This window comes from Mollisia scopiformis, assembly GCF_001500285.1.
Source record: "Mollisia scopiformis unplaced genomic scaffold LY89scaffold_33, whole genome shotgun sequence".
NCBI classification, from domain to species: domain Eukaryota; kingdom Fungi; phylum Ascomycota; class Leotiomycetes; order Helotiales; family Mollisiaceae; genus Mollisia; species Mollisia scopiformis.
The window spans coordinates 97,771-119,963 of NW_017263613.1; the positions used below are offsets into that span (position 1 = coordinate 97,771).

Consider the following 22,193-nt stretch of genomic DNA (forward strand, 5'->3'; position numbering starts at 1 on the left):
GACATGCAACACTCCAGCATATGCCTACCCAATATCAAATTCAAGATGAGGGGAGCAAGTGGCAGTGGAGTGAGTGAGTGAAAGGGCTATGAGGGGCTGGCCGAGCAGGGAAGTGATGGGAACATCTCCCTACAGTAGAAGAGCGCTTATGGGATGTCGTCAACCAATGATGTAGTCCTCCATCACATACCGAATATCCATCAAGAGCTTTACTAAGACAACACACATGATGAAGCAAAGCAAAGAGACTTGGAATTCTGCAACTTCTTGTCTTGTCTCCAAATGTCTTACATCCATTCAAGTAGACAAGGCTTCACAAGTGGCGCAAACTGAGGCTTGTATCAGATTTCTGTTCAGCTGGCAGTGCAGCTATCCCCTGTCCCTTTGCTCCGAGTGGCCTCTGGTTCCTGAAAAGCCTTAAGAATGGCTGGACAGTATTGTATCGAGAGAACTGCAATGCACTGCATCTGGTACACATGATCTCATATTCCACCAGCCTGAAACTTCTGAGTGTGTAGCCTTGGGTATCAATTGATCAGGTTGGCGGGGCTGTAATCGAGATATCTGTGCGTTCAAGTGGGGGAGATTGAGGCTTCCGCCTCCTGGTCGATGCTGAGTCAGGATGCTCGTGATATCCAACCTCATCCTTTCGACACTTGAACGTTTGTACATCCCCCATCATCACCAGATAACCAGAACATGGCATCAATCAGGGTAGTCCGTTGCCTCCGCTTTGATGAGAAAGAACAGCGCTTAGCCCCATACCAGAGTAATAATGTGCAGTACTAATTGTACCAGTGGCAGAAAGTCTTGTTTGGCAAAGCGACAGAGAAGATGATCATTCATGTCAAAACTTGTTGGCAACTATGCTATAGCTTAGACTTGAAGTCTCAAGGCTCGATATAAATAGATGGCGACGGCCGAAGGACGCCTTAAAACAGTTGTGTCTTCGCCAAATTCTGAAGTTCTTATACCGACCATGTTTTTCAAGAAATTCTAATCTGAGAAGTGCAGAAAGGAGGAATAGCTGGCGTTGGTGACACAAATGGTAATCATAACCAATGATGTACCTCGGTGACTGGATGCGCTCGAGGCATGGTGCAGTGTTTGCTAGAATCAGGAAGTCCAAGGTGATGGGTTTCGAAGATAAGGGCGCCAGCATTGGCAAGTGAGAATCTCTCCTTCTATCACATATCACAAGGTCTTCGGGTTGCTGCTTAGCATCATAATATGGCCGTAAGGCAGACTCTGCCATTCGCTCCCCAGGTCCTCACCTTGACAAACTTTCGGGTAACGACAGGGGATTTCCAGCGCCATTATTTACTTATTCCTTCAGCTTTAGGCATCAGCTCCCACTTCAGCTTTCTTGAAAATAACTTCGATCGTCCTTCTTCCTCAATCAACAAGACACAGAGCTACACCTTCTTCCACTTCAATAGCATACAAAGCTACAGAGGTCCCAACTCGATCCCACACCGATAACCATCAGTATGCCTCCAGAGGGGTGTGCAGGGGTGTGCAGTCTGCGGCAAACTCACGGGTCTTACCTTTAGATTGTGCAATCCCGCGCCATATTGCTCCACTACTTGCCAAGACAAGGACCAACCTCTTCATAAACTTTTTTGCGACGAAGTTGAAGAATTCCTAGCATCCAATCCGCAGCCGCAAGACAGCTACCAAACTACATACAAGCTCGGGTTAGTCCTTCACGAGATGAATACCAGCGCTGAAGTTGAGCTGGAGCTCACTTGGGTCAGGACAGAGCTTGATATCGATCACGATACAGGGTACTGGTCGTTACTCCGCAATGTTTCTGGCTGGCTCAAATCAGCAGAAGCCGCGATTCACGCTCGGCACGATAGAAAGATCGAGATCTGGAGTTCTACAGACAAGGAGAACTTGGCCAGCAATGATAATGTTAGGCTCCTGGCTAGTAATGGAATGAAGTTCAACATGCAAGATGAGGCCGATGGCGGCAATTTCGAAGGTCCAATTGTGGTCATGGCTGTAAGCAAGTATTCTGATCGCGTATCAGAGTATCGAGACTTTGCTGCTGCAGATCTTCGGATTTTATTGTCCTGCTTCCTTCAGGACACTTTCTTCTACGAAATCGACGATGAGACCGACTTCACCACAACAAGTAAGTATATCCTATTCGATCAACCGGAATGGATTCAAGGTGTGGCAATTTGGAACTCGGGAACTCCCAACATGTTTCACGTCAACTTGCAGCTTGTCATGATCAACAGGAATCACCCCAAAGTTGAAAGATATGACCACAAATCAGCAATATCTGAGCATATGGACATCCCTCTGCTCTTCCTCGAATATCCCAAGAAACCCGGCGACCTCCGCGACTACACCAACAAGACAGGTGTAAACCTTCTGAGAAACATCGATACCTCAGAAGGGAACCATTTCTGAGGTCGGCCAGAATACCCGAAATTTGACAACTACAAAGACTCTTCCTACCTAGCCTACCGAGAGGATGGGCAGGCTGTTACACTTCAACAAATTGAAGCACTTTCGGCTTACTGTCAGTTTGTTCTCAGCCGCGCTCTGGAACCGCCGGAGGACTGGACATGGGAACCCGAAGACAAGAAGGCTGTGCTTGATGTCTGGTGCTCAGCTGAGAAGTTTGGGAAGTACTTCGAAATCTTCAAGAAGGGAAAGTTGGCGGAGGACAATGAGGCTAGCGCTGAGTGGGCCGATGCTTTGCCACCTCCCGGAATGAGATCTGCTGGTATCGTCGTTGAGGAGAATCTCGAGTCGCCATTGCCGAAGGAACGGGACGATGACACACCAGAGCAGAGGCGCCGACGAGTACTTAAGTACGCTGAATCTAGAGCTAAAGTTGCAATGTCAGACCCTGATATCTTGTAACGCTTCGCGTGCATCTGATAAGCAAGGCGTATCATCGTTCAATCGGTCTCACCTCGCTTTTGTTTGGTTGAGGAAACAAATATTGGTACTCAAAAGTGTGTATTATATGCTAGGGAAATGCACGAAAGTGCGTAGGTCTCCTTCGGTCTATTTCCTTCAGTCTTTTCTGAAAGAGCAAATAAGAATGTCCTTGGACTTCAAAAGTATTATTTAGCGAAGCTGCAACATATATATGTTATCCATCATTTCTCGTTCATGGTGCTTCTGTTGTCCCATCATCCACACCTCCCACCCTAAACTCAGCTTCCTTCCACCGGTCTCAACCATGTGCCTTGCAAAATTGTCGTCTCTGGTAGACACGACAACTCATTCAACCCAGTATAATAATTTTGAAGTTGTAAAGGCAGATTAATATCATCGTCACCACATGGATGCATCTTCATGAAGCACTCCAGGCACATTCCTCTTTCAGAGTTTCAACATCCTGAAGGGAAAAATGTCTCTAGAATGTATTATGCAGCGATGACATGACACACAAAAAGCAGTTTACTCGTAAAGCTGCCGACCCCTTGAAGTCAAGGCGGCGAGCGAGGTTGTCAGTGCATATCGCTTCCTTCTTTTCATTGTTCCTGTCCCTTCGAACATTGACAAAAATATGATGTCGCTTCAAATCATGCCTTCACTTTGGACCATTGCTTTCTGTCCATGCCATCTGCTTCATGATCTCACTGCATGGAGCTTCTAGTCAATACATGTGCCTTCAAGAGGCTATGCTTGCTTCTTGAATGCCTTGGAAGCTTTCTTTTCCCTATTTCATGCCAGTGCTCACCCACCACACTTCTACGGTCTTCAATGTCAGCGCCCCCATTGAGTACCTGATTCAACACAGTACTCACTCAGGTGTGAATTGGTCAGCTCACCAGAATCTCCAAGACCATCATGGCTCCTGTCAAGTGTGGCGTCTGCGGCAGGCCAACAAACTTGATTTGCAAAGATTGCAAGTCCGCAGCTTATTGCTCCAAGCACTGCCAGGTCAGAGACAACGCTTTGCACGAGCGAATCTGCGAGAAGATGACCGTCGCACTCAACAATCTCGATGACGAGCATCCTCCAGATGAGCCCGATGTCACATACAAGCTTGGCATGCGCTTCGACAAAGACGAACCAGATAAGGACATGCCACAAATGATTTGGGTCGAAACTGTCGAGGAAAGTGATACCTCCAAAGCAATCTCCCAGTACAGCGATTGGATTGGTGGTGGTGATGTGCGGAAGGACTTCTTCTACACTTTCCACGATAGGACGATTCAGCTTTCGACTGACAGCGGTAAATTTCCCGAAGAGAATTCAGGTATTTCCCAGCTTATCCGAGGAGGACGATACTCTAACTTGCGAAATGGCGCATATCCGCACCGTCTGAGGAGCTCTGTTGTCATCATGGGCGTAGAACAGATGACAAACGATAATCGTGTAGCAGAGTATCGAGACATGACCGCCAACGACCTTCGAGTTGCCCTTAAGTGCTTCCTTGAAGATACTTACATATTTGAAGTTGGCGGCAACAACACAGAGAACCCATTCGTTGCACTGAAGCAGCCAGAGTGGTGTCAAGCCGTCAAGATCAACAACTTGGCAGAGCTTCATCAGCAAATTCCGAGTTCCCAATTTCAAACAGTCTTGCTCAACAAGAAACACGCCGAAATCGGCACTTACGAGTACAAATCTGTTATTTCGGAGATCATTGGGATCCCACTTCTCCTGAAGCGTTTGCCTTGTACCCTCAAGAGAAAGACAACAGAAGAATTCGAGCCTAACAACGCGGCACTCTCTCTTCTGTTTGGTACAGATAGGATCGATCCGGCCAAGAAGCCCGCCAGTGGGAATTCTGAGTATGAAGAGGAAGATAATTTGTCATTCCTTGTCTTTCGAGAAGATCAGGAAAACCTGAAGAGGCAGCAAGTTGAAGCCATGTGCATATACGGTAGGGTCATGTCTTCGGCACTGAAACTTCAGGCTAGGAATGACAAACCTACGAAGAAAATGATTCTCGGAACCTACTGTGCTCCTGATAGTTTCAGAAAGTGCTTCGAAGAAGTCAAGCAAAAAAGATCGACGAAGGTTACAGGAGCTGGATCGATGCTAAGCCTCTTGGTCTGAAAAAGCCCGTATCAACTGAATGGTCAGGACGCGGGGTTAAGAGAGCCCGGGAGTCGTCGCCATCGGTAAACAAAAGTTCTGTCGAGGATGAGATGGGTGAAGATGCACTCAAGAGTGACAAGGAAGTCGCAGGTGCAGCTGGGCTACTTAGGTGAGAGAGGGAGGGTCCTTTGAGGAGGCATAGGATATGGTCAGCTTTATTATTCAGCGTTCTTGCCATCATATGCTGATATGAAGGGAGCATTCTTTGAACATGAATACCGAGGAAGCTTTGAACATTGATGGGGACCCAGAGCCAGAGATGTGGGTGCCTGGTTCTGGTCACAGCAGATGACAGCATCCTCATGATCATGTTCTGAGGCGTCGTTTCGCCACCACAAAATTGCACTAGATATTGGTATGAAATATGTATTAAGCCAAACTTTAGCACCATGTTTACACCATAGCTCTAAAACCCAAACAGTGTACGCCGCTATGGTGGAGTATATCTTTGTTGTTATCGTGATGAGAGACCTGCTGCTTCGAGTGGTTCTTTGTATCTTTAGATATTGAAATTCACCTGTTACCTGTTCTCTTTCCACAGTCCAGGACTTAGCAATCCTTGCGAAGTCTCACCGCTGCAGATTCATTGAGGCTATTCGTTTTGCTTGGGAAAAGTCATTCTTGATTATTGTATATATCGCCATGAGTTCTGCGTAAAGTCATCGGTCATCCAGCACCCAATAAGCCCCAGTTCGTTGAAGGACAAGCGACTAGTTTTCGGTCTAGATCCACATTTCTTATATAGTCATGCGCTATGACGCGAAAGTTTATACAATGAAGCTACGTCAAGCGTTCCCTTCCGCCCTATATTAATGAACATGTCTCACTTTCTGATAATTATGCAATAAAAAGTCTGAAATAATTCCTCCTTCCTCATACTGCTAAATCTAAACGACCAAAAACAACATGGCAGTCTCAGTTGGCCTTACAATCGGAATCGCAATTGCGACCTTTATACTAGGTCTTACCATCGGAGTCATAACTTGCTGCACATGCCAGCGACGACGATCTCGTAAAATAGGAGGATTGAAACCCGGAGAGTCGATTCAACGGTACGCGGGGCGAAAAGTGGCGTTTCGTTTCGTCGAGTACGTCATACAAAAGCAAGAAGAATGGTACCAAGATGGAGAGGGCACGAAAAAGTGGTTTTTGGAGCAGATTCCAAAGATTGATAAAAATCAAAAGGCGTTGACGCCGAAAGCAAGGTTGAGGTTGCCCACGCTTGGGGCGGGGCAGGATGTTGAGGCTGGGAGTGGTGTGGTAGAGCATGTCCATGTTGATGTCTGGAACGATAAATCGTAAACGAGCGCTCAGGATTTTTCGAGAGGGGGGTTTGGAAGAAGGTGTTCTAATAATGTCTGTAATGACCCGGGTCACTGGCAGAGACACGCCTGAGTGCGCGGTACCGCAGCTGTGTAGAGTTTCTGCATGAGTGAAAAGCATGATTCATTACTTTGTACACAAGACATTATGTATGTGTACCATCGTTATCCAACATCCAATAACCTCCAAGATCCTCGAAAGTCTTCTCAAAACCAGGAACAAGTTCATCCAATTTACGAGGATGAACATCCTTAAGATCAGTGCACCACTGAATTCCCAAATCTTCGGGCCTGTTTGGTAGATATGGTACGCCATCCATACTGATAGCAACCTTCTCAATGAGGTTGTGTCGTTCATCAACTACACTTCTCTTGTAAGCTTGGAAAATGCCTCCTCGGCTCTCTCGTTCCCATTTCATGACTGCTTTTGGTATCGTCTTGAGTAGCCCACCATGGAGAAATGCAACTGATCCATTGGGATGATGCTGTGCGAAACTGTGACCACAATAATACCCATTTGGGGCAACCGTTCCAACACTATAGATGTTTGTTAGCACATGGTCTATTAGAAGAAATTTGGTCACAAGACAAACGAGACAAGAAGTCTTTTCCTTGGTACTAACCTTGTGACCCATTTCCGTGGAGTTCCATATTTGGTTTTTAGAGCATGCCATGCGAATCGAAACATGTCCTTATCACCAAGCAGAAACTCATTGTAATACTGTGCGTGGACGTTGTTGAACCAAGCGGCCAATTGCAAATGATAGAAGAACTTGCGCTTATCAACAATAAGCTGTCCGCTTTCCTGCTCATATTCGTCCATACGGCACTGCGTGTTCGTAATTGCCCATATTGGATTATTGGGTCGTGTCCTTGCAATGTCTGGCCAGAATAAGGTGCCGAATTCCTTGTACGTATCTGAGTCGAAAAGAGATTCGGGATCAATGATTGGTATGTTGTCTGAGTCTAGTAATAATGGCTCAGCGAACCGCGAGTTCATGACAGCGACGGTCTTGAGCTGATAATTGATGTGGAAGAAGTTGTCGTTGCTGCTTTTCAGAATGTTCGATGACGAAGATAGATCATTGAAGTACATGCTAGGCCACAACGTGGACATTTCTTTTTGGGCTTTGGTTGGAAATTCATCGCCCCAGTAATGCAGCTCAATTGGTAGCCGAGATCCCAGACTCTTCAATTGTCGCAGGATGACCCTGACACGCTTCAAGCTCTTTCCATTTCCTGCAACAATGACAATACCACGACCGTTGAATCGATCTTTGTATGACTCGTATGGTAACAATTCATTATTGATGAAATGGTGCCATTGATTCCGACGGAACTCAAGCTCTTCGTCAGCCCTATCTTGAACTGCCCATTCGGAATCGTTGCCGTACTGAAAATTGACCTCCTCGCTAACTTCCCAAGAGCATGATGATTTTGCCTCTGACATTGTCATTCCCTTTATTTGCGTAACAGCCGTGAAATGAGATAGGAAATCATCTGCTGTTGGTAGTTTATGGGCATCCTGGATGGACTCGGGCGGTCTGCTTGGTTTGGAGAGCTCTGGATTTGTAGTTGGCGTCGAAACCATTTCTTCATCACCATTCTGTCCCGAATTGGCCAACCAGGCTGATGGTTTCGATTTCCAATCGGGGTTTCGTTTGAGATAGACAAGATACATCGGAACACTGAACAGTAGGACCATGCCGGCCGCTAAGATGACACGGATGCCCGCGGGGCGTTGTACAAGCATCGTGACAACTGTACAATGAAAATCTTTCAGTGCCGCGAATACGAGAACGGGCGATGGGACGGAATGGATGCAAATAAATCATATTCGAGAGGTTCCGGACTAAACATCGTGGTCCGACACGTCATGAAACATCGACCGTGCCCCTTACCCCTGAATCGGCATTTAAGCGAGGTCGAGGACTATGAGTAACAACACAACTCAGATCAAGATATATTAAAGCTCAAATATTCAGAAGGATTTACATCAATCGAGAGTTCACGTGCGCAACAATGATCGCTCATAAATCTGTTTGGAAGATCCGTGAAGTAAGATTTCCAGCCGGACGACGATCACGTGAAGGGCCAAGCATCAGGTAGCTTCATTGGAAAATCGCACGATAGGTAGGTAAGACCTTTCATTCTAAGTCGCAGCCACTACGCAGGTAGTTGCACAACCTCTGACTTATGACATCCGCCACCATGGAACTGCCAAGCTGTCCCAACAAGCTCTCAGCTTCAACTTCCCTCACTAATTGGCCATTCCCCACCATAATCAATAACGTCTTGCCATTAATACCCTCTCTCGCTCAATTATTTGCTTTCTCATCCAACCGTAATTTGATAGAGCTCAAGAGCTTTGCACGCTTCGCCTGGCTTTGCTCTCCTGTTTGAAGAGTGAGCCATTCTTCATCTTAAAAATGCATACGTTTAACAACATACCTTCTGTAAGCGGTCTCTTTACTAAACTAATTTTCTTATAAATGAGAGCAACAACATCAACCCACTTTGTTTTTCTTAAAAGACTCAAAATACTCGCAGAACTTTGCCAAAGTAATATATGTGTCGATGATCGCCTGCTTGTCATGCTCGTCATAAACACCACTCTCATCCTTCATGGCGACTTGCAGAACATTCTTGCAGTAGGAGACCAAAGCTTCAACATGGTGTTCGGAGATGTCTTTGTGATCGTTCCGATAGACAGTGACTGTGCCGATGTTAAAGTTCGTTGGCGAATTGTTACAGCCTGGTAGGCATGTGCGGTTCCACCAGGAACTATGGTCTGAGGAAGGATTTGTGCCTTTCAAGAGCATAGTACCTTCTTCATTCGAATTTTCGTCATCTCTGAGGTCTTTTTCTAGGAGACTCCAATCCAGCGAGCTGTTCTCGGTAATGATTGATAGTGGGAAGCCCAGATGCGTCAAAATAGGAGAGGTGAAAGTTTTGATATTTTGAAACGGCTTGGTGTCGTGTTGAACAAGTTCTGAGACATACTTTCCGCAACCAAGCGACATGGTATATACGGAACCGATCGTGACCCCTTTGATCCATGTCGGCTTATCGAGAACGACAAATGGACTCAGATCGGTCGAATAATGGGCGTATATCCACTCGCAGAAAAAAGTTAAGGAGTGGCGGAGGTCGTTCATCGTTATGTCCCGGTATCTTTCCTTATGGTCCTTCTTTGCGTTGGTCTTGAGTGTGCCAACCGTGACGATACCACCACGATATTCAGACAGAATTTGATCCGCATCATCTCCAGGGGATCCCAATTTGCCAGAACCGCGTATCAAGAACCCTAAGCATGCGTTGTGTTGCCGGATTTTGGGACCATATGCAATCTTCAAGGGCCACTTGACAGTTTCTTCAGCATCCAACTCTACCGCTCCACCTTCGATATATTGATCGAAATTGCAATCGTACTCCCACTTGTCCTCCTCCTCCTTGTATGTCAATCGAGTCTCAATCCAGATCAACTCCAGGAGCTTCTTCGTTTCGGGGAATAGGATCGCGAGCTTGTACGTCGATTTGAAAGTGTCCGCAGGTCGGGGATTGGATGCCAGAAAGGATTCAAATCTATCACACAGAAGCTTGTGAAGGGGCGCGTCTTTCTGTTGGCAAGAAACCGAGCAGTAGCTGGCTGATTTGCAGATACAGCATATGAGCTCTGTATCGCCGCCGCACATAGCGCATTTAAGAGATGCCATCTTGTATTTTGGTGTTGTAGATCGTTATGTAGGTAATTAATGGGAGAAGGGTGATATCTCGAGGTTGAAAAGAAGGAGAAGGTGCGCGTATCGGAATCTAGCGCGTTCAATTTTGATAAAAGTGAATTCTTGTCGACCTTGTTTTCAACCAGAATTGGAAATGAAGCGAGGGCTTAGCATCCAACTGAACGACAACTCTAGCCTCAACCTTGACTCGTGATCTGTAGCATACTACTGATTTGATCAACTATATTTGCCTACCGAAGCAGAAGGAAGAGTCCAATACCAGAAAATCTCTTAAGAAGTTCTAGATACGAGCGGCTGCTTGGAGTCAACGGAGCAAAGATCTAAGACGTCAATTTTGGTAATTTTGTCTTGAGTTTCTTGTTCTTTCAGCTTCAAATAGCTAGTCAATCTTGAGCCGCCAATGCTTTGTGCGTCCAGTTGGAATTTTGTAGTTTGTACCCTAAAACGTTCATCGCTGCATATATCATCGGCTCGAGCAGTCTAGAACTTGCCAGAGTCACCCGCTCTTCATTGTTTTCCAGTTTTCCAGTTTTTTATCTTTCAAGCCCTTTAATTGTATGGACTTGCGAAAGATCGATTGATGGCAGAAGAAAGATGTAGATTGAAGTAGGTACGAGCCTACGACACATCAATACATGAGCTATGCATAATACTTTTTAAGGCAACGCTCTTTCCAATGCTCAATTACGTTCGTGCCGCATTCAAGCAATAGATTGCAAAGACAGGGTTGATTGGCAAGGTGGCTTGTATGACTAAAGAATGTCCCAGAATATGTGGACATTCTTATTGACCTTGAATTGTCGCTGCAATATATGCAAAGTCAATGGCAATGCTAAACTTGTATGCAGATGGGGAAAAAAGATCTCACCGAGTACCCCGCCTCCGCAGCCGCCACCTGCTGCGCCCCCTGAAATCACGTGTGGAGGATATCAAAATTTCGATTGCGGAGGCTGCGAAGAATCAGTCAATTCAGAACTCTCTTCATGTAGAGCATGGCTATTCCTCACATCAATGCGCTATAAATTTGTGCGTCAGAGCTGTATGGGCGGATTTGTAAGCATCTCATGTCCCAAATGCTTACCCAACTTTTTCTCGCCTCGAGGACTATCATTCAACCCCATACATACGGCGAGCGAGATGATGGGGAAATCATACAGACAGTACTCTCTTAAAAAGAAGACATTTGGTAAACAACGTATGCAGTCACGAAAATATCACTACGCACCCCTCGATGGGAACCGGACATCCATACGACTCCTTCGTCTTCTGCCAACGGCGGATGACTCTGAGCCTCTACGATGCAGCCTTTTCCACACCACGCTCGAGACAGCGCCTCCATACATAGCTCTCTCTTATGTTTGGGGAGAGAAGACCGGTTCTCAATTTATCTCCGTGGACTCGGATCATATCCTCATTACACCTAATCTGAAACATGCTCTTGAACGCCTGCGACCGGAGAAAGAGCTGATACTCTGGATTGACGCTATATGTATCGATCAAGAGAATATCCCAGAACGAAACTTCCAAACAGCTAATATGAGAGCTATCTATCAACATGCCGCTGGTGTGGCTGTCTGGCTTGGCTTGGAGTATAAAAACAGCAAAGGTGCGATACAGCTTGCACGTGATTTGAATTCTTGCTCTTCAAGAGACCAGATCGCGGCTATCGTTTTAGACCCGGAAAGAGAACCAGACTTTGTAGCGTTAGTAACGCTATTTAGAAGGTCATATTGGTGGCGAATATGGGTGATCCAAGAAGTAAGCTCTGCAAGAACGACTACTGTCTATTGCGGGGATGAAGAAATCCCATGGCAGCAGTTTGATAGAGTTTGCGACACACTTCAGGAATCGGCGGAAGAACTATCATCTTTGTTTTATAAACATCCTTCATGGGTGCGGTCTCTCACACACGGTGGCCCACGAGGATTACAATTATCTCGATTTTCACCCCACCTCGCAGATCCGCCACTTTTCGAGCTCTTACTCTCTCATAAAGGGAAGCTAGCCACGGATCCGAAAGATAAAGTCTACGCTTTGGTGGGAGTATCAAGCTCTCGTAATAACTTTGGAGAGATTGATTATTCTCAATCCGAACGAGACATCTTCACGCATACAGCTCGACACATCATCAGCATGTCCCAGAAACTCGACGTAATCGTTGTAAAGCAGCACGATGATAACCAATATGACCTTCCATCATGGGTACCGGACTGGACTCGTCCTCGGAAAATGCAGGAGGCTGTTGGCATTGGTCTTCATCATCACCAGCCAGAGTTCCAAGCAGCAGGAGATACTGTAGCTGATGTTCACTTCTCCTCAGATGGTAATGGACTGAGTACTACCGGCTTGATACTCGACACTATTAAGACAGTTGGGATGCCGTATCGAAAAAGTGGTTCACCAAGTGATGTTGGACCTGCACTTGAAATCTTCCACGACTGGTGGAACCTCTTCGTTGGTACCCACTCGAACTCTCTTACTTCACAAGCAGTCTTTGGACGTACGATTTCTTGTGGTAATTGGGACTTCGAAGATGAAGATATGTATGCTAGTAAATTGGAAGCAATCTTTACCCTGAGTGATGAAGTGCTTAGTGGTTCAGATATGCTAAGACTTGATCCTCCGAGTAGAAGTTCGACGATGGTAAATTCAGTTGGCTCGATAGCTGATGATGACGAACAGCTCGATGGAGATGATGATGAAGAAAAGACGCAGCTTTCTACGATGTTGAGTGCGGGCTTGATGATGAACCGAAGGAGGCTGCTGCTCTCAATGGAAGGGCTAGTTGGACTTGCGCCTCTGAATGCTATGGAAGGAGATATAATTTGTGTGTTATTTGGGTGCAGATTCCCGGTTGTTTTGAGACCAGTCAGTGGTCATTATGTGGTAATTGGCGAGGCATACGTGGATGGATTTATGAATGGAGAGGCTATGGTTGGATTGGAGGAGGAAAGATATGTTTTAGACACTTTCGAGATTCGCTGACCTCATGTTGAAACGACAATTTTGAGTGTAAGATATAAGACGAAAGCAACAAGTTACTGCTGTCACTAGAACATGTGGAGCGATTGAGGGGCTGTTAAGAAGGCTAGTTGTTCGCCCAAAACAGGGCCAGGGAAAAGACTAGCTTGGGTCAAGTATCGGCTTCGACCACAAGTACAACTCTCGACTCTATTATGAACTGTCCGTACATATGGCTTTTACAGTAAGAGGCACCCATAAGTGAGAGTAACAATAGCGCATGTCATAACAAGCATCCAGGCCCCACCAAACGCAAAGCCGGTGCATTAAACAGCGCCAATTACTCCTATTACAAAAGTATGTACAAAAAGTCTATCAAATGGATTTCTACTTCTATCTAAAATCACTAGAGTAATCATCCGACTATGGTAGCAGCACCAAACACAGTCCTAGTCCATATGGGCGCATTGATGCAGTACACTTGTCGAAATGCTAGGTGTGGTGGGGTGCATAGCGGGGTAACTTTAACGCACCCTGCCATCAAATGCCACAGGTATCCAGCCGCTCCGAGCATGCTGTATCTCCAAACTCTTAAACCTTTGCAACCTTTCTTCGTCTAGTCTCATGGTACTTATGCTCCCAGTACCAGCGCACCGGACCCGCTAGCTTCTCGTAAGTCGTCCGATTCGCGGTTCCGGCTGGGGAGAGTGGAAAGACTTCTTGGGTTCCGGTTCCCCTGCAGTTGAAGGATCCGTTCCGTTGCACTGCATGCAGCTGCCCCTCTAGGAATACATTCAATATTCTGCAAATCTTCCAATGAGGTAAATACGAGGATCGCCAGGATGCCTGCATTCCAAGATGAGATAAATCGCCCACGATCCAATTGAAGCTCTGCCCTCGTCTGTTCGCTGTCCCTACCCGTTGCGATGAATGCTCCCTTCCCCTAATGCTTTCTTCCTTCACCCTCTTTCCAGTTGTTTCATCTCAGGAACGTGGACTTGAGAATATGCATCTACTTCTTGTTTTACTCGGTATCTGGTGCTCACATGCGTCCGCGCAGTACGAGACACTGACCCTCGACATTGTCAATTCTCAAATCGAGTCCTACCTTCAATTGATACAGAATGCTTCTTTAGACACCAGGTCATTACCATCAGGATGCGCTCTAGCTGTAAGTGCTCCCGACACTCATGTAACTTGAGACTAACATCGCGCAGTGCTCTTTCATGAACTTTGCTCTTCCTGGGCAAGTCTCATACGAAAACAGCACCATCTATCAGTACGAGGAGTCTAGATACTGGTCAGTCCAGCAAGAATCAGACATTCCAACTTGTCGTTTCTCACCGGAAGACGCCCTCGGGGTTTCACTAGCCGTCTTGACTGTTCAGGTCACCCAATGTCAATTTGCTGTTAAGAGCGGAGGTCACGCGGCCTTCTCAGGAGCTTCCAATATTGATGGAGGTTTGACTATTGACCTGATCAATCTGAATCAAATCACAGTATCAGAAGATCAGACTCAGACTTCAGTAGGGCCTGGAAACAGATGGTTTGATGTTTATAGTGCCTTGGAGCCAAAGGGGCTTACTGTGATTGGGGGTAGAGTAGCGGATATTGGCGTGGGAGGATTAACATTGGGTGGAGGAATGTCGTTCTTCTCAGCAAGATACGGCTGGGCATGTGACAATGTGAATGCATATGAGGTCAGGACTTCGGTCATTCAAAATTTGAGACACCCTAACACGATTTAGGTGGTCTTCGCTGATGGTTCCATTCGCGAGGTGACATTTGCAACGTATCCAGACTTGTACTTCGCTTTACGCGGAGGAGGAAACAACTTTGGAATCGTCACATCCTTCGACATGGCAACTTATCCCCAAGGCGATCTCTGGGCAGGTTCAGAAGTATACATCTACAACAATGAAACTGCAGCGTCATTGAACAATGCTCTTTATTGGCTAAACATCAATGGCCCAACTGACGACTATGCACAAGTCATTCTGGCATACGCATATTCTCAAGCTGAAGATATCTACGCTATTGCTTCTGATCTTCAGTACGGGAAACCAATTGCGTACCCTCCCATTCTGCAAAACTTCACCAACACACCAGGTGCTATTGCGAACTCCCTTGCGGTCACGAACTTGACGGCATTGACTGTTGTGTTCAACAACTCTAACCCCGGTGGATTTCGGTACGTCTCTAGTAACAATATAATTCATTGCTAATTTTGAATGCAGGCAAACATACTGGGCATTGATGACGAAGAATAGTCCTACCCTCATGTCAGACATCATCTCGATATTCATGGAAGAAACAGATACGATTAAGACTTTGCCTGGACTTCTTCCTGCCCTGGTCTTCCAACCGATCAATACGGATATGATCTCTCATTTTAGTAAGAACGGTGGAAATGCCCTTGGAATAACTACTCTTGATGGGCCCCTTGTTCGTATGTATTTCCCCGACTGCCTTGTTAACTCGAACTGATTTATCGCAGTGATCAATCTCGCATTTTCGTGGTCCTCAGCTAGCAATGATACAGCAGTCATGCAAGCCGTACGTAACATTGTCAATCGCTCAAACGCAACCGCATATGAGCAAGACTTGGGACATCCATTTGTTTACCAAAACTATGCTGCTCTTGAACAACCTGTTTTTGCAAGTTATGGTCAAGAAAATTTGGAAAAGCTACGAGCAGCGAGCAAGAAGTACGATCCTAATGGGGTCTGGCAGAAGTTACAGCCTGGTTACTTCAAGTTGTTTTGAACCTTCTGTATGCTCAGAGTTCAAATTTTGAATTTTATTGGAGAAGAAGAGCATCTGGAATTAACTTTCTGCTGTGCCGCTCTAATATAACCTCGGATGGCATGCTTCCAGGTAGGATGTGCAGAATGCTTTGCACCAGGCTTCCCATACCGAGTTCTCCGATGTTCGAAGGTATTCTCACCCGAGAGATCATCACTTCCTATCCTGGCGAAACTCAAAAATTGCTTCAAAACAAAACCCTCAACCTAGATGTGCCACGCAACACGTAATTATCCTCAGTAGCGCCGCAGTGGAGAATTTCAATCTCGACCTCCTACTGTCAACCCCTGCCTCAATCCCGAATTCCTCCTCTCACAATGTCCCAAAAAAAAAAAACATGCGAGCCTCACTCCGGGGATCTCGGCACTCACGAGCCGTAGCTCAGGGACCAGATCTACCATGTGCCTCCACCCATATGCGCCACCATCTCATTGGAGCGCATCCCAGTTTCTCCGCATTGCGGGGTCCTTATTCGTAGCCACATTGAGCCGACATCTACCCCAGGATGTTGCCATGGAAAAACATCTTTGAGGAACATCTCCGCAGATTTGTCTGAGGAGATCGGCGGTAGGTGGTTAATGGGATGAGTTATATATTGCTTGTTGGGAGTCTGGTGCTTGGACAGTATCGAGAAGTTGTTTCTCAATATGGAGATTCTCTTATTTTTTGTTGCTTGTGTTCCATTCGTGAGTGCTGGGTCAGAATTGACTCGCAGGCTAGATAATGGGTTGGCTATTACACCGCCGATGGGGTGAGTCTTTTTACAGTGTGGCGAGTGCATGGTTGACATTCGTAGATGGAATTCCTACAATCACTACAGTTGCGCTCCAAACCAGAGTATTGTCCATTCAAACGTGCAAGCATTGGTCGATCTAGGATTGAAAGATCGTGGATATGACTTTGCGACTGTGGATTGTGGATGGACTTTACCGAATCGGACTGCGAATGGGACATTGACTTGGAATCCTGAACGATTTCCTGATGGATATTTCGCGTTGGGGGATTTCATCCACTCGCTCGGATTGAAGTTTGGTGTTTATTCAGATGGGGGAATCCAGATGTGTATGACGGGAGAACCTGCCCAAATTGGTAGTTTGTGTATGTCCGTCTATCCCCACCTTGTTCTGGTACTGACAGTCTAGTCCATGAGGAAACAGATGCCGAAACGTTTGCTTCATGGGGAGCTGATCTTCTGAAATGTAAACCTCTTGTTGCATAAGATTTCTCAGCTAACACGACTAGATGATAACTGCTATTCCGACGCTGCCGCTGGATACCCCGACGCAGACTATACACCTGCCGTATCACCCTCTGGACGATACGCAAACATGACAGCCGCACTCGCGTCTCTCAGTCGACCAATCCTCTTCCAAATCTGTGATTGGGGTGTAGACTTTCCTTCAGCATGGGCACCAGCTCTAGGAAATACATGGAGAATAACCAACGACATCATTCCTGCCTACCGAACAGTACCACGGATCTTAAACCAAGCAGCACCACAGACGGATTTTGCCGGTCCTGGACATTGGTTAGATCTTGATATGTTGGAAGTTGGGAATAATGTGTTCACTGTTCCAGAAGAGCAGACTCATTTCTCGCTGTGGGCGATCTTGAAGAGTCCCTTGGTTATTGGAGCGGCGTTGAAGGATACCTATACGAGTATTGCTGCAGCTTCGTTGGCTACACTCATGAACGAGGATGTGATTGGGTATAATCAGGATAGTTTGGGCGTTGCAGCAAGTTTCAGGAGAAGATGGACTGAAGATGGGTATGAAGTTTGGGCAGGTCCTTTGAGTGGAAATAGGACGGTTGTGGCACTCATCAATCTAGATGACACAGCAAGAGAACTCACGTTGAACTTTCCCGACGTTGGTGTACAGAAAGTGGCTACAGTAAAGGATATCTGGAACAACATCACCTCGACAAACGTCCTCACCTCTTATACCGCACCTGTTGAAGCTCATGGAACGCTTCTTCTCGAGTTTATCGGTACCACTACAGCGGGAAGCTACTCATCTAATGATTCTAAAACTTCCGGGTAAGTAAACCCCCTTACATGTCTAAACGATACTGACCATCCAGTCAAACCACAACATTCAACAAAGTGTACGGCTCAACAACCAGCAACAACTACACCGCAACCATCCACTTCGCCTCCGCAATGGAAGCATCCAGCACAGTTGACATCAACAACAACCCGTACACCCTCCCAGCAGGTTCCTCAGTCCTCACAGCCGCCCTCTCCCTATCAGCAACAAACAACAACACCATCACAATCACCTCCCCCACCACGCCCCTCTCCCTAACCCTCACCCCACCAAACTCAACATTCTACCCCTCCACCCCATTCTCCTTAATCGGAACATCGACCTTCACATCCTGCTCCGGCCTCTGCGCCCCCGTCGGCTCAAAAATAGGCTATCTCTCCCCCACGGGCTCCGCGTCCCTGAACATCACTTCTCCATCCACGTCCATTCAGGGGGCGAAGCTCGCTCAGATATATTTCTGCAACAACGATATCGCGGATTCAACTTCGTGGACCGATGGCACGAATACGCGGAACATGACCATTTCGGTAAACGGGGAGGTAACTAGGATCGAAACCCCGCTTAGTGGGAGGAGTAGTGAGCTTTTCTCTGTGGGAGATGGGTGGTTTGATACTGGTGTTTTTAAGGTTCTGCTTGAGGGGTGGAAAGAGGGGGGAAATGTGGTTGAGGTGGGGAATGTTTATGGGAGTGAGGGGATTGTGAGTTATGGGGCGGATTTCGTGGGGATGGGTGTCTTTTGGTGATGGAAGTTGTGAGATTGAGATGTATTTGAGTGGTATTATACTTCAAAAATGTTCATACGACGTTTTTTCATCTTCTAGATGAGTGACAGAATCATTGTTTCCTTGACGCCAGTTCCTATGCCCTTGCCCTGTCAGCCTACCACTCCGATATCCAGAAATTCATACATCCTTTTCAATTTCCAATTACGCCTCCCCGTCCTCCCCATCCCGCCTCTCCATCCCTCCCATCACTTCTCTCTCCACTTCCTCAATCACAAAAAAACAGAAAATTATCATCACTACTATGCAGCGTCCCCTGCACCGCAAACGCAGAAGTCGTGCTCGTACTAGCCACACTCTCCACACTCACAATACTACTACTCGTCTGCGCCGCCGCGGAAGCAACATCGACAGACGCCGCCGTCGTCGTGCCCGTGTTGCTCGACGCGGTGAAGGACGAGGGTGGTCCGGATGCTGCTGCTGCTTCGCAGGATGCTTTTCACCCATCAGCATATGCTCTCCTCCATGCCATGCTGTGAAAAGCTTTGTGATCGAAAATGAGAGGGGAAATACATACTCTGCTGCGTATCACAATCCCCAACCGTCAACCCGCTCACCGTCTTCGCGTTCGCAACGCCCGCACACGCATTATGCTGATTATTACAGCTCCGCGTCGCCGCAGTCTCGAAGTCCGTAAAGGTATCTGTCCCCACGGCAAACGGGCGTGTACTATCTCCCGTCGAGGTGACGGGATCTGCGGCTTGTCCTCCTAGTGCGCTTGAGAAGGCCTATATCTTGTTGTTAGAAGTAGGGATGATGAAGGGGACGAGGAGGGACGTACGAGGAGGTTTGTCGAAGATGATGCTGCGACGGCACTCGCTCGAGGGCGTAGGAGGCCGGGGAAATCGATTATCATGTCTCCTCCTGCTGATGCTGTGCCCAGCAATCCCATGCCCATTCCTAGGACGAGTGTGTATTTCATCTTGTCTTCTGTTTCCCCTCCTTATTTTGAGTCTTCGATATTGATACGATGCCCCGCAATAACCTTTCAATCAATGGGCGAAAGACAAATAGTGGAATCAAGCACAAGTAGAGAATGAATTCGTACAAGTAAAAGATGCACAATAGAACACCAACCTACATCCGTCGTCGTCGTTGGCAACTTGCCAACACACAGCAGATCTGGATCTGGATCTGAGTTCGGACGACGCTTCTGAAACGCGACCCCTCGATCTTCAAACCGTTGTGTTACAGTGGTGAATTATGCGCTGCACCATCTTATCTTCCGAGGATCCCCCTTGAGGAATTGATTTTTGTTTTATTCTGAATGGGTAATTGTGTTGGTGGATGCAGGAGATGGGAGGAAAGCGGTTGTGGCTGCGGGTGATATGCAGGTTTGGCGTTTGGAGGTTGGATGAACTGGATTGGAAAAAGAAAACGGGTTGGGGTCGGGATCGAAGCGACACCAGGTGCATGGGATGTTGTATATTTGATAACGGGTGATGTGGCTTTATGAGGGGTTCACCAACTTGGCTCCTATTCCATTGAAAATGTAGACGGAAAGTGAAGTAAAGCACAGAAAAGGTCCATGGTAGATTCTATGTATTAAGCTACAAACAGTAAACAGTATTGCATCCATTGCAATTGGTATTGCGCTCTGCCAACTATCAATGAAAAAAAAGAAAATGGAAATCTCGCATACTACGCCATTCTAATGCAAATACCTTTCGATTCCCAGATCCTGAAAAAAATATCTTGTCCATCCCCTCGGGTACGAAAACGTATGACGCTGAAAAAACCGCACAAGAAAACAAATCAACTCCCACTCCCTAGAAGTTCGACGATGCATTCACGTTCCTGGCTGGGTTGTGGTAGTTTTCCAATGTGCTCTGGAAAGGATTTGATCCACCTGCCTGAGAGACGCTGCCACTCTTCTCGTGACCCTTTCCTGCGCTTCCAGTGCGGAATCCCATCAATCCATCATCGTCGTCTTCAGCCTTCTTGCGTCCCCAGATTCTCCATGCTACAACGAAGAGACCAGCAAGGATGGCTGCTCCTCCAATACCGACAACAACTCCGATGACTGTGTTCTTGGTCTTGGGGCTCATTCCCGAGGATGAGGATGTGCCGTCTCCTGACAGTTGTCCGCTGGCTCCAGTTCCTGTGGCTGCAGATGATTGAGTGGACGAGGAAACAGAGGTCGTAAGACTACCAGAAACAGTCATGACAATTGTGGAACGAACGACGGTCGCGGATGTGGAGGTTTGTTGAGTTGAGTCCGAAGTCGTATCGGCATTCTTCGAGGTCTGCGAGTTGGTGTCTGAGGTCTGTGTAGGTGTACTCGTCGGGGTCGAGGAGGGAGCGGCAGATGAAGATGTAGGGGTCGAACTCGGTGGTGTGGAAGAGGGGGTGCTGCTGGGTGTGCTACTTGGGCTAGCAGAGGTTTGCGAAGTCGCAGAGGTAGGAATCGATGATGGCGTCGATGATACAGGCGTAGATGAAGGTGTTGAGCTCACTCCAGTAGATACAGCTTGGTTTGCGTTCGAGCTGCTGTTTGTCGAAGAAGAATCTCCTGCGTCCACTCCCTTCTTGCCATTATCGCGACCAAAAATGCTGAGATCGAACCAACTGGCTTGCGCGATGGCGAAGAAGAGGACAAAGACCGTCAGGAGTCGTAATTGCCGCCGTGAAAACATGGTGATGGTGTTGAATGTGAAAAAGAGAAGGGAATGAGTTGTTGAGGGACCTCGTATGTGAGGTGGACCAGGTGCGACACGTTCGTCAGCGATAAATTGCCTCTCTGCTGTGGCTGTGCAATGTGCAATGTGCAATTCGAATATCTTATGCGAAAGAAAAAGTCGTCGAAGCAGTCGGAAATGCGATGAAGTTGTTCTTAACGAAGGACGGGAAAAAGAAAGATCGAAATGGATGTTGAAGTTGTGTGAATGTGTTTAAAGGAGAAATTCCAGGGAGGAGGAAGAGGACTTCATGGGGCCAAGGCAGAATACGGTGACTTCTGACCAAACGAATACTGTATTATTTTCATGGCGCCAAGCCAGAACGGGCCATAATGCGGGCAACCCTGAAAATAGACCTGTTTGGCTCCCGATTAGGATGGCACGGGGCGTTTTGACAGAGCAACCAACCGAATTCAGCTCTTATGCAGCAGGCACATTCTTTGCATAACTACAACTAATGAAGAATAGTCGTTTGCTGGTTTGTACTGTACCACCAAGCAAAAGTCAAAGGATTCTAGACCTCAACTACCGGTTCGATGCATCTCTACAATTTTATCATTCGCTCACGATAATTCTGCAGCATGTTGTGAATATCCTCGTGTTACAGTACAATCAAACTCTTCTCCTCAGGTGTTTGGCTGAAGAATTCCTCTTCCAGCAACCGTCTCCTCTTTTCCTCGTATTCAACCCCTTCACGCATCCTTTCCCACACCAATCAGCACCGCCTCTGTGGCACTACAGTAAGATCATGAAACCCGACACCTCCTCCCCA

The 22,193-nt window shown here is 46.9% G+C and overlaps 10 protein-coding genes across 10 annotated transcripts; 6 read left to right on the forward strand and 4 right to left on the reverse strand.

Annotated features, from left to right (window-relative positions):
- Positions 1–1,490: 1,490 nt before the first annotated feature.
- LY89DRAFT_677066 (uncharacterized protein) lies at positions 1,491–2,883 on the forward strand (the record flags this gene model as incomplete). Its single annotated transcript, XM_018213651.1, has 3 exons — positions 1,491–1,514; positions 1,600–2,374; positions 2,477–2,883. 3 exons carry the CDS (start codon positions 1,491–1,493, stop codon positions 2,881–2,883), a joined length of 1,206 nt encoding a protein of 401 aa, XP_018062531.1.
- Positions 2,884–3,822: 939 nt separating this feature from the next.
- Positions 3,823–5,374, forward strand: LY89DRAFT_677067 (uncharacterized protein; the record flags this gene model as incomplete). Its single annotated transcript, XM_018213652.1, has 3 exons — positions 3,823–4,869; positions 4,956–5,191; positions 5,278–5,374. 3 exons carry the CDS (start codon positions 3,823–3,825, stop codon positions 5,372–5,374), a joined length of 1,380 nt encoding a protein of 459 aa, XP_018062532.1.
- A 614-nt stretch (positions 5,375–5,988) lies between these two features.
- On the forward strand, positions 5,989–6,384 carry LY89DRAFT_677068 (uncharacterized protein; the record flags this gene model as incomplete). The annotated part of the gene is made up of 1 exon (XM_018213653.1): positions 5,989–6,384. One exon carries the CDS (start codon positions 5,989–5,991, stop codon positions 6,382–6,384), a length of 396 nt encoding a protein of 131 aa, XP_018062533.1.
- Positions 6,385–6,550: 166 nt separating this feature from the next.
- LY89DRAFT_599945 (family 71 glycosyltransferase) lies at positions 6,551–7,995 on the reverse strand (the record flags this gene model as incomplete). The annotated part of the gene is made up of 2 exons (XM_018210126.1): positions 6,551–6,941; positions 7,028–7,995. 2 exons carry the CDS (start codon positions 7,993–7,995, stop codon positions 6,551–6,553), a joined length of 1,359 nt encoding a protein of 452 aa, XP_018062534.1.
- Positions 7,996–8,525: 530 nt separating this feature from the next.
- LY89DRAFT_725113 (uncharacterized protein) lies at positions 8,526–10,120 on the reverse strand (the record flags this gene model as incomplete). Its single annotated transcript, XM_018218952.1, has 3 exons — positions 8,526–8,799; positions 8,856–8,881; positions 8,921–10,120. The coding sequence occupies 3 exons, from the start codon at positions 10,118–10,120 to the stop codon at positions 8,739–8,741; spliced, it is 1,287 nt and encodes a 428-aa protein (XP_018062535.1). The 3' UTR covers positions 8,526–8,738.
- Positions 10,121–11,122: 1,002 nt separating this feature from the next.
- LY89DRAFT_691080 (HET-domain-containing protein) lies at positions 11,123–13,353 on the forward strand. Its single transcript, XM_018216230.1, has one exon. The coding sequence runs from the start codon at positions 11,288–11,290 to the stop codon at positions 13,130–13,132; it is 1,845 nt and encodes a 614-aa protein (XP_018062536.1). The 5' UTR covers positions 11,123–11,287; the 3' UTR covers positions 13,133–13,353.
- Positions 13,354–14,114: 761 nt separating this feature from the next.
- LY89DRAFT_600056 (FAD binding domain-containing protein) lies at positions 14,115–15,874 on the forward strand (the record flags this gene model as incomplete). The annotated part of the gene is made up of 5 exons (XM_018210135.1): positions 14,115–14,279; positions 14,326–14,808; positions 14,857–15,299; positions 15,346–15,557; positions 15,606–15,874. The coding sequence occupies 5 exons, from the start codon at positions 14,115–14,117 to the stop codon at positions 15,872–15,874; spliced, it is 1,572 nt and encodes a 523-aa protein (XP_018062537.1).
- Positions 15,875–16,971: 1,097 nt separating this feature from the next.
- Positions 16,972–18,704, forward strand: LY89DRAFT_659201 (glycoside hydrolase; the record flags this gene model as incomplete). The annotated part of the gene is made up of 3 exons (XM_018212506.1): positions 16,972–17,011; positions 17,156–17,951; positions 17,996–18,704. The coding sequence occupies 3 exons, from the start codon at positions 16,972–16,974 to the stop codon at positions 18,702–18,704; spliced, it is 1,545 nt and encodes a 514-aa protein (XP_018062538.1).
- A 168-nt stretch (positions 18,705–18,872) lies between these two features.
- LY89DRAFT_725117 (uncharacterized protein) lies at positions 18,873–20,072 on the reverse strand. The gene is made up of 3 exons (XM_018218953.1): positions 19,525–20,072; positions 19,261–19,471; positions 18,873–19,178 (listed from the first exon to the last, which is right to left on the reverse strand). Exons 1-3 carry the CDS (start codon positions 19,663–19,665, stop codon positions 18,952–18,954), a joined length of 579 nt encoding a protein of 192 aa, XP_018062539.1. The 5' UTR covers positions 19,666–20,072; the 3' UTR covers positions 18,873–18,951.
- A 145-nt stretch (positions 20,073–20,217) lies between these two features.
- LY89DRAFT_337277 (uncharacterized protein) lies at positions 20,218–21,525 on the reverse strand. The gene is made up of 2 exons (XM_018206829.1): positions 20,636–21,525; positions 20,218–20,596 (listed from the first exon to the last, which is right to left on the reverse strand). Exons 1-2 carry the CDS (start codon positions 21,377–21,379, stop codon positions 20,513–20,515), a joined length of 828 nt encoding a protein of 275 aa, XP_018062540.1. The 5' UTR covers positions 21,380–21,525; the 3' UTR covers positions 20,218–20,512.
- Positions 21,526–22,193: the final 668 nt, after the last annotated feature.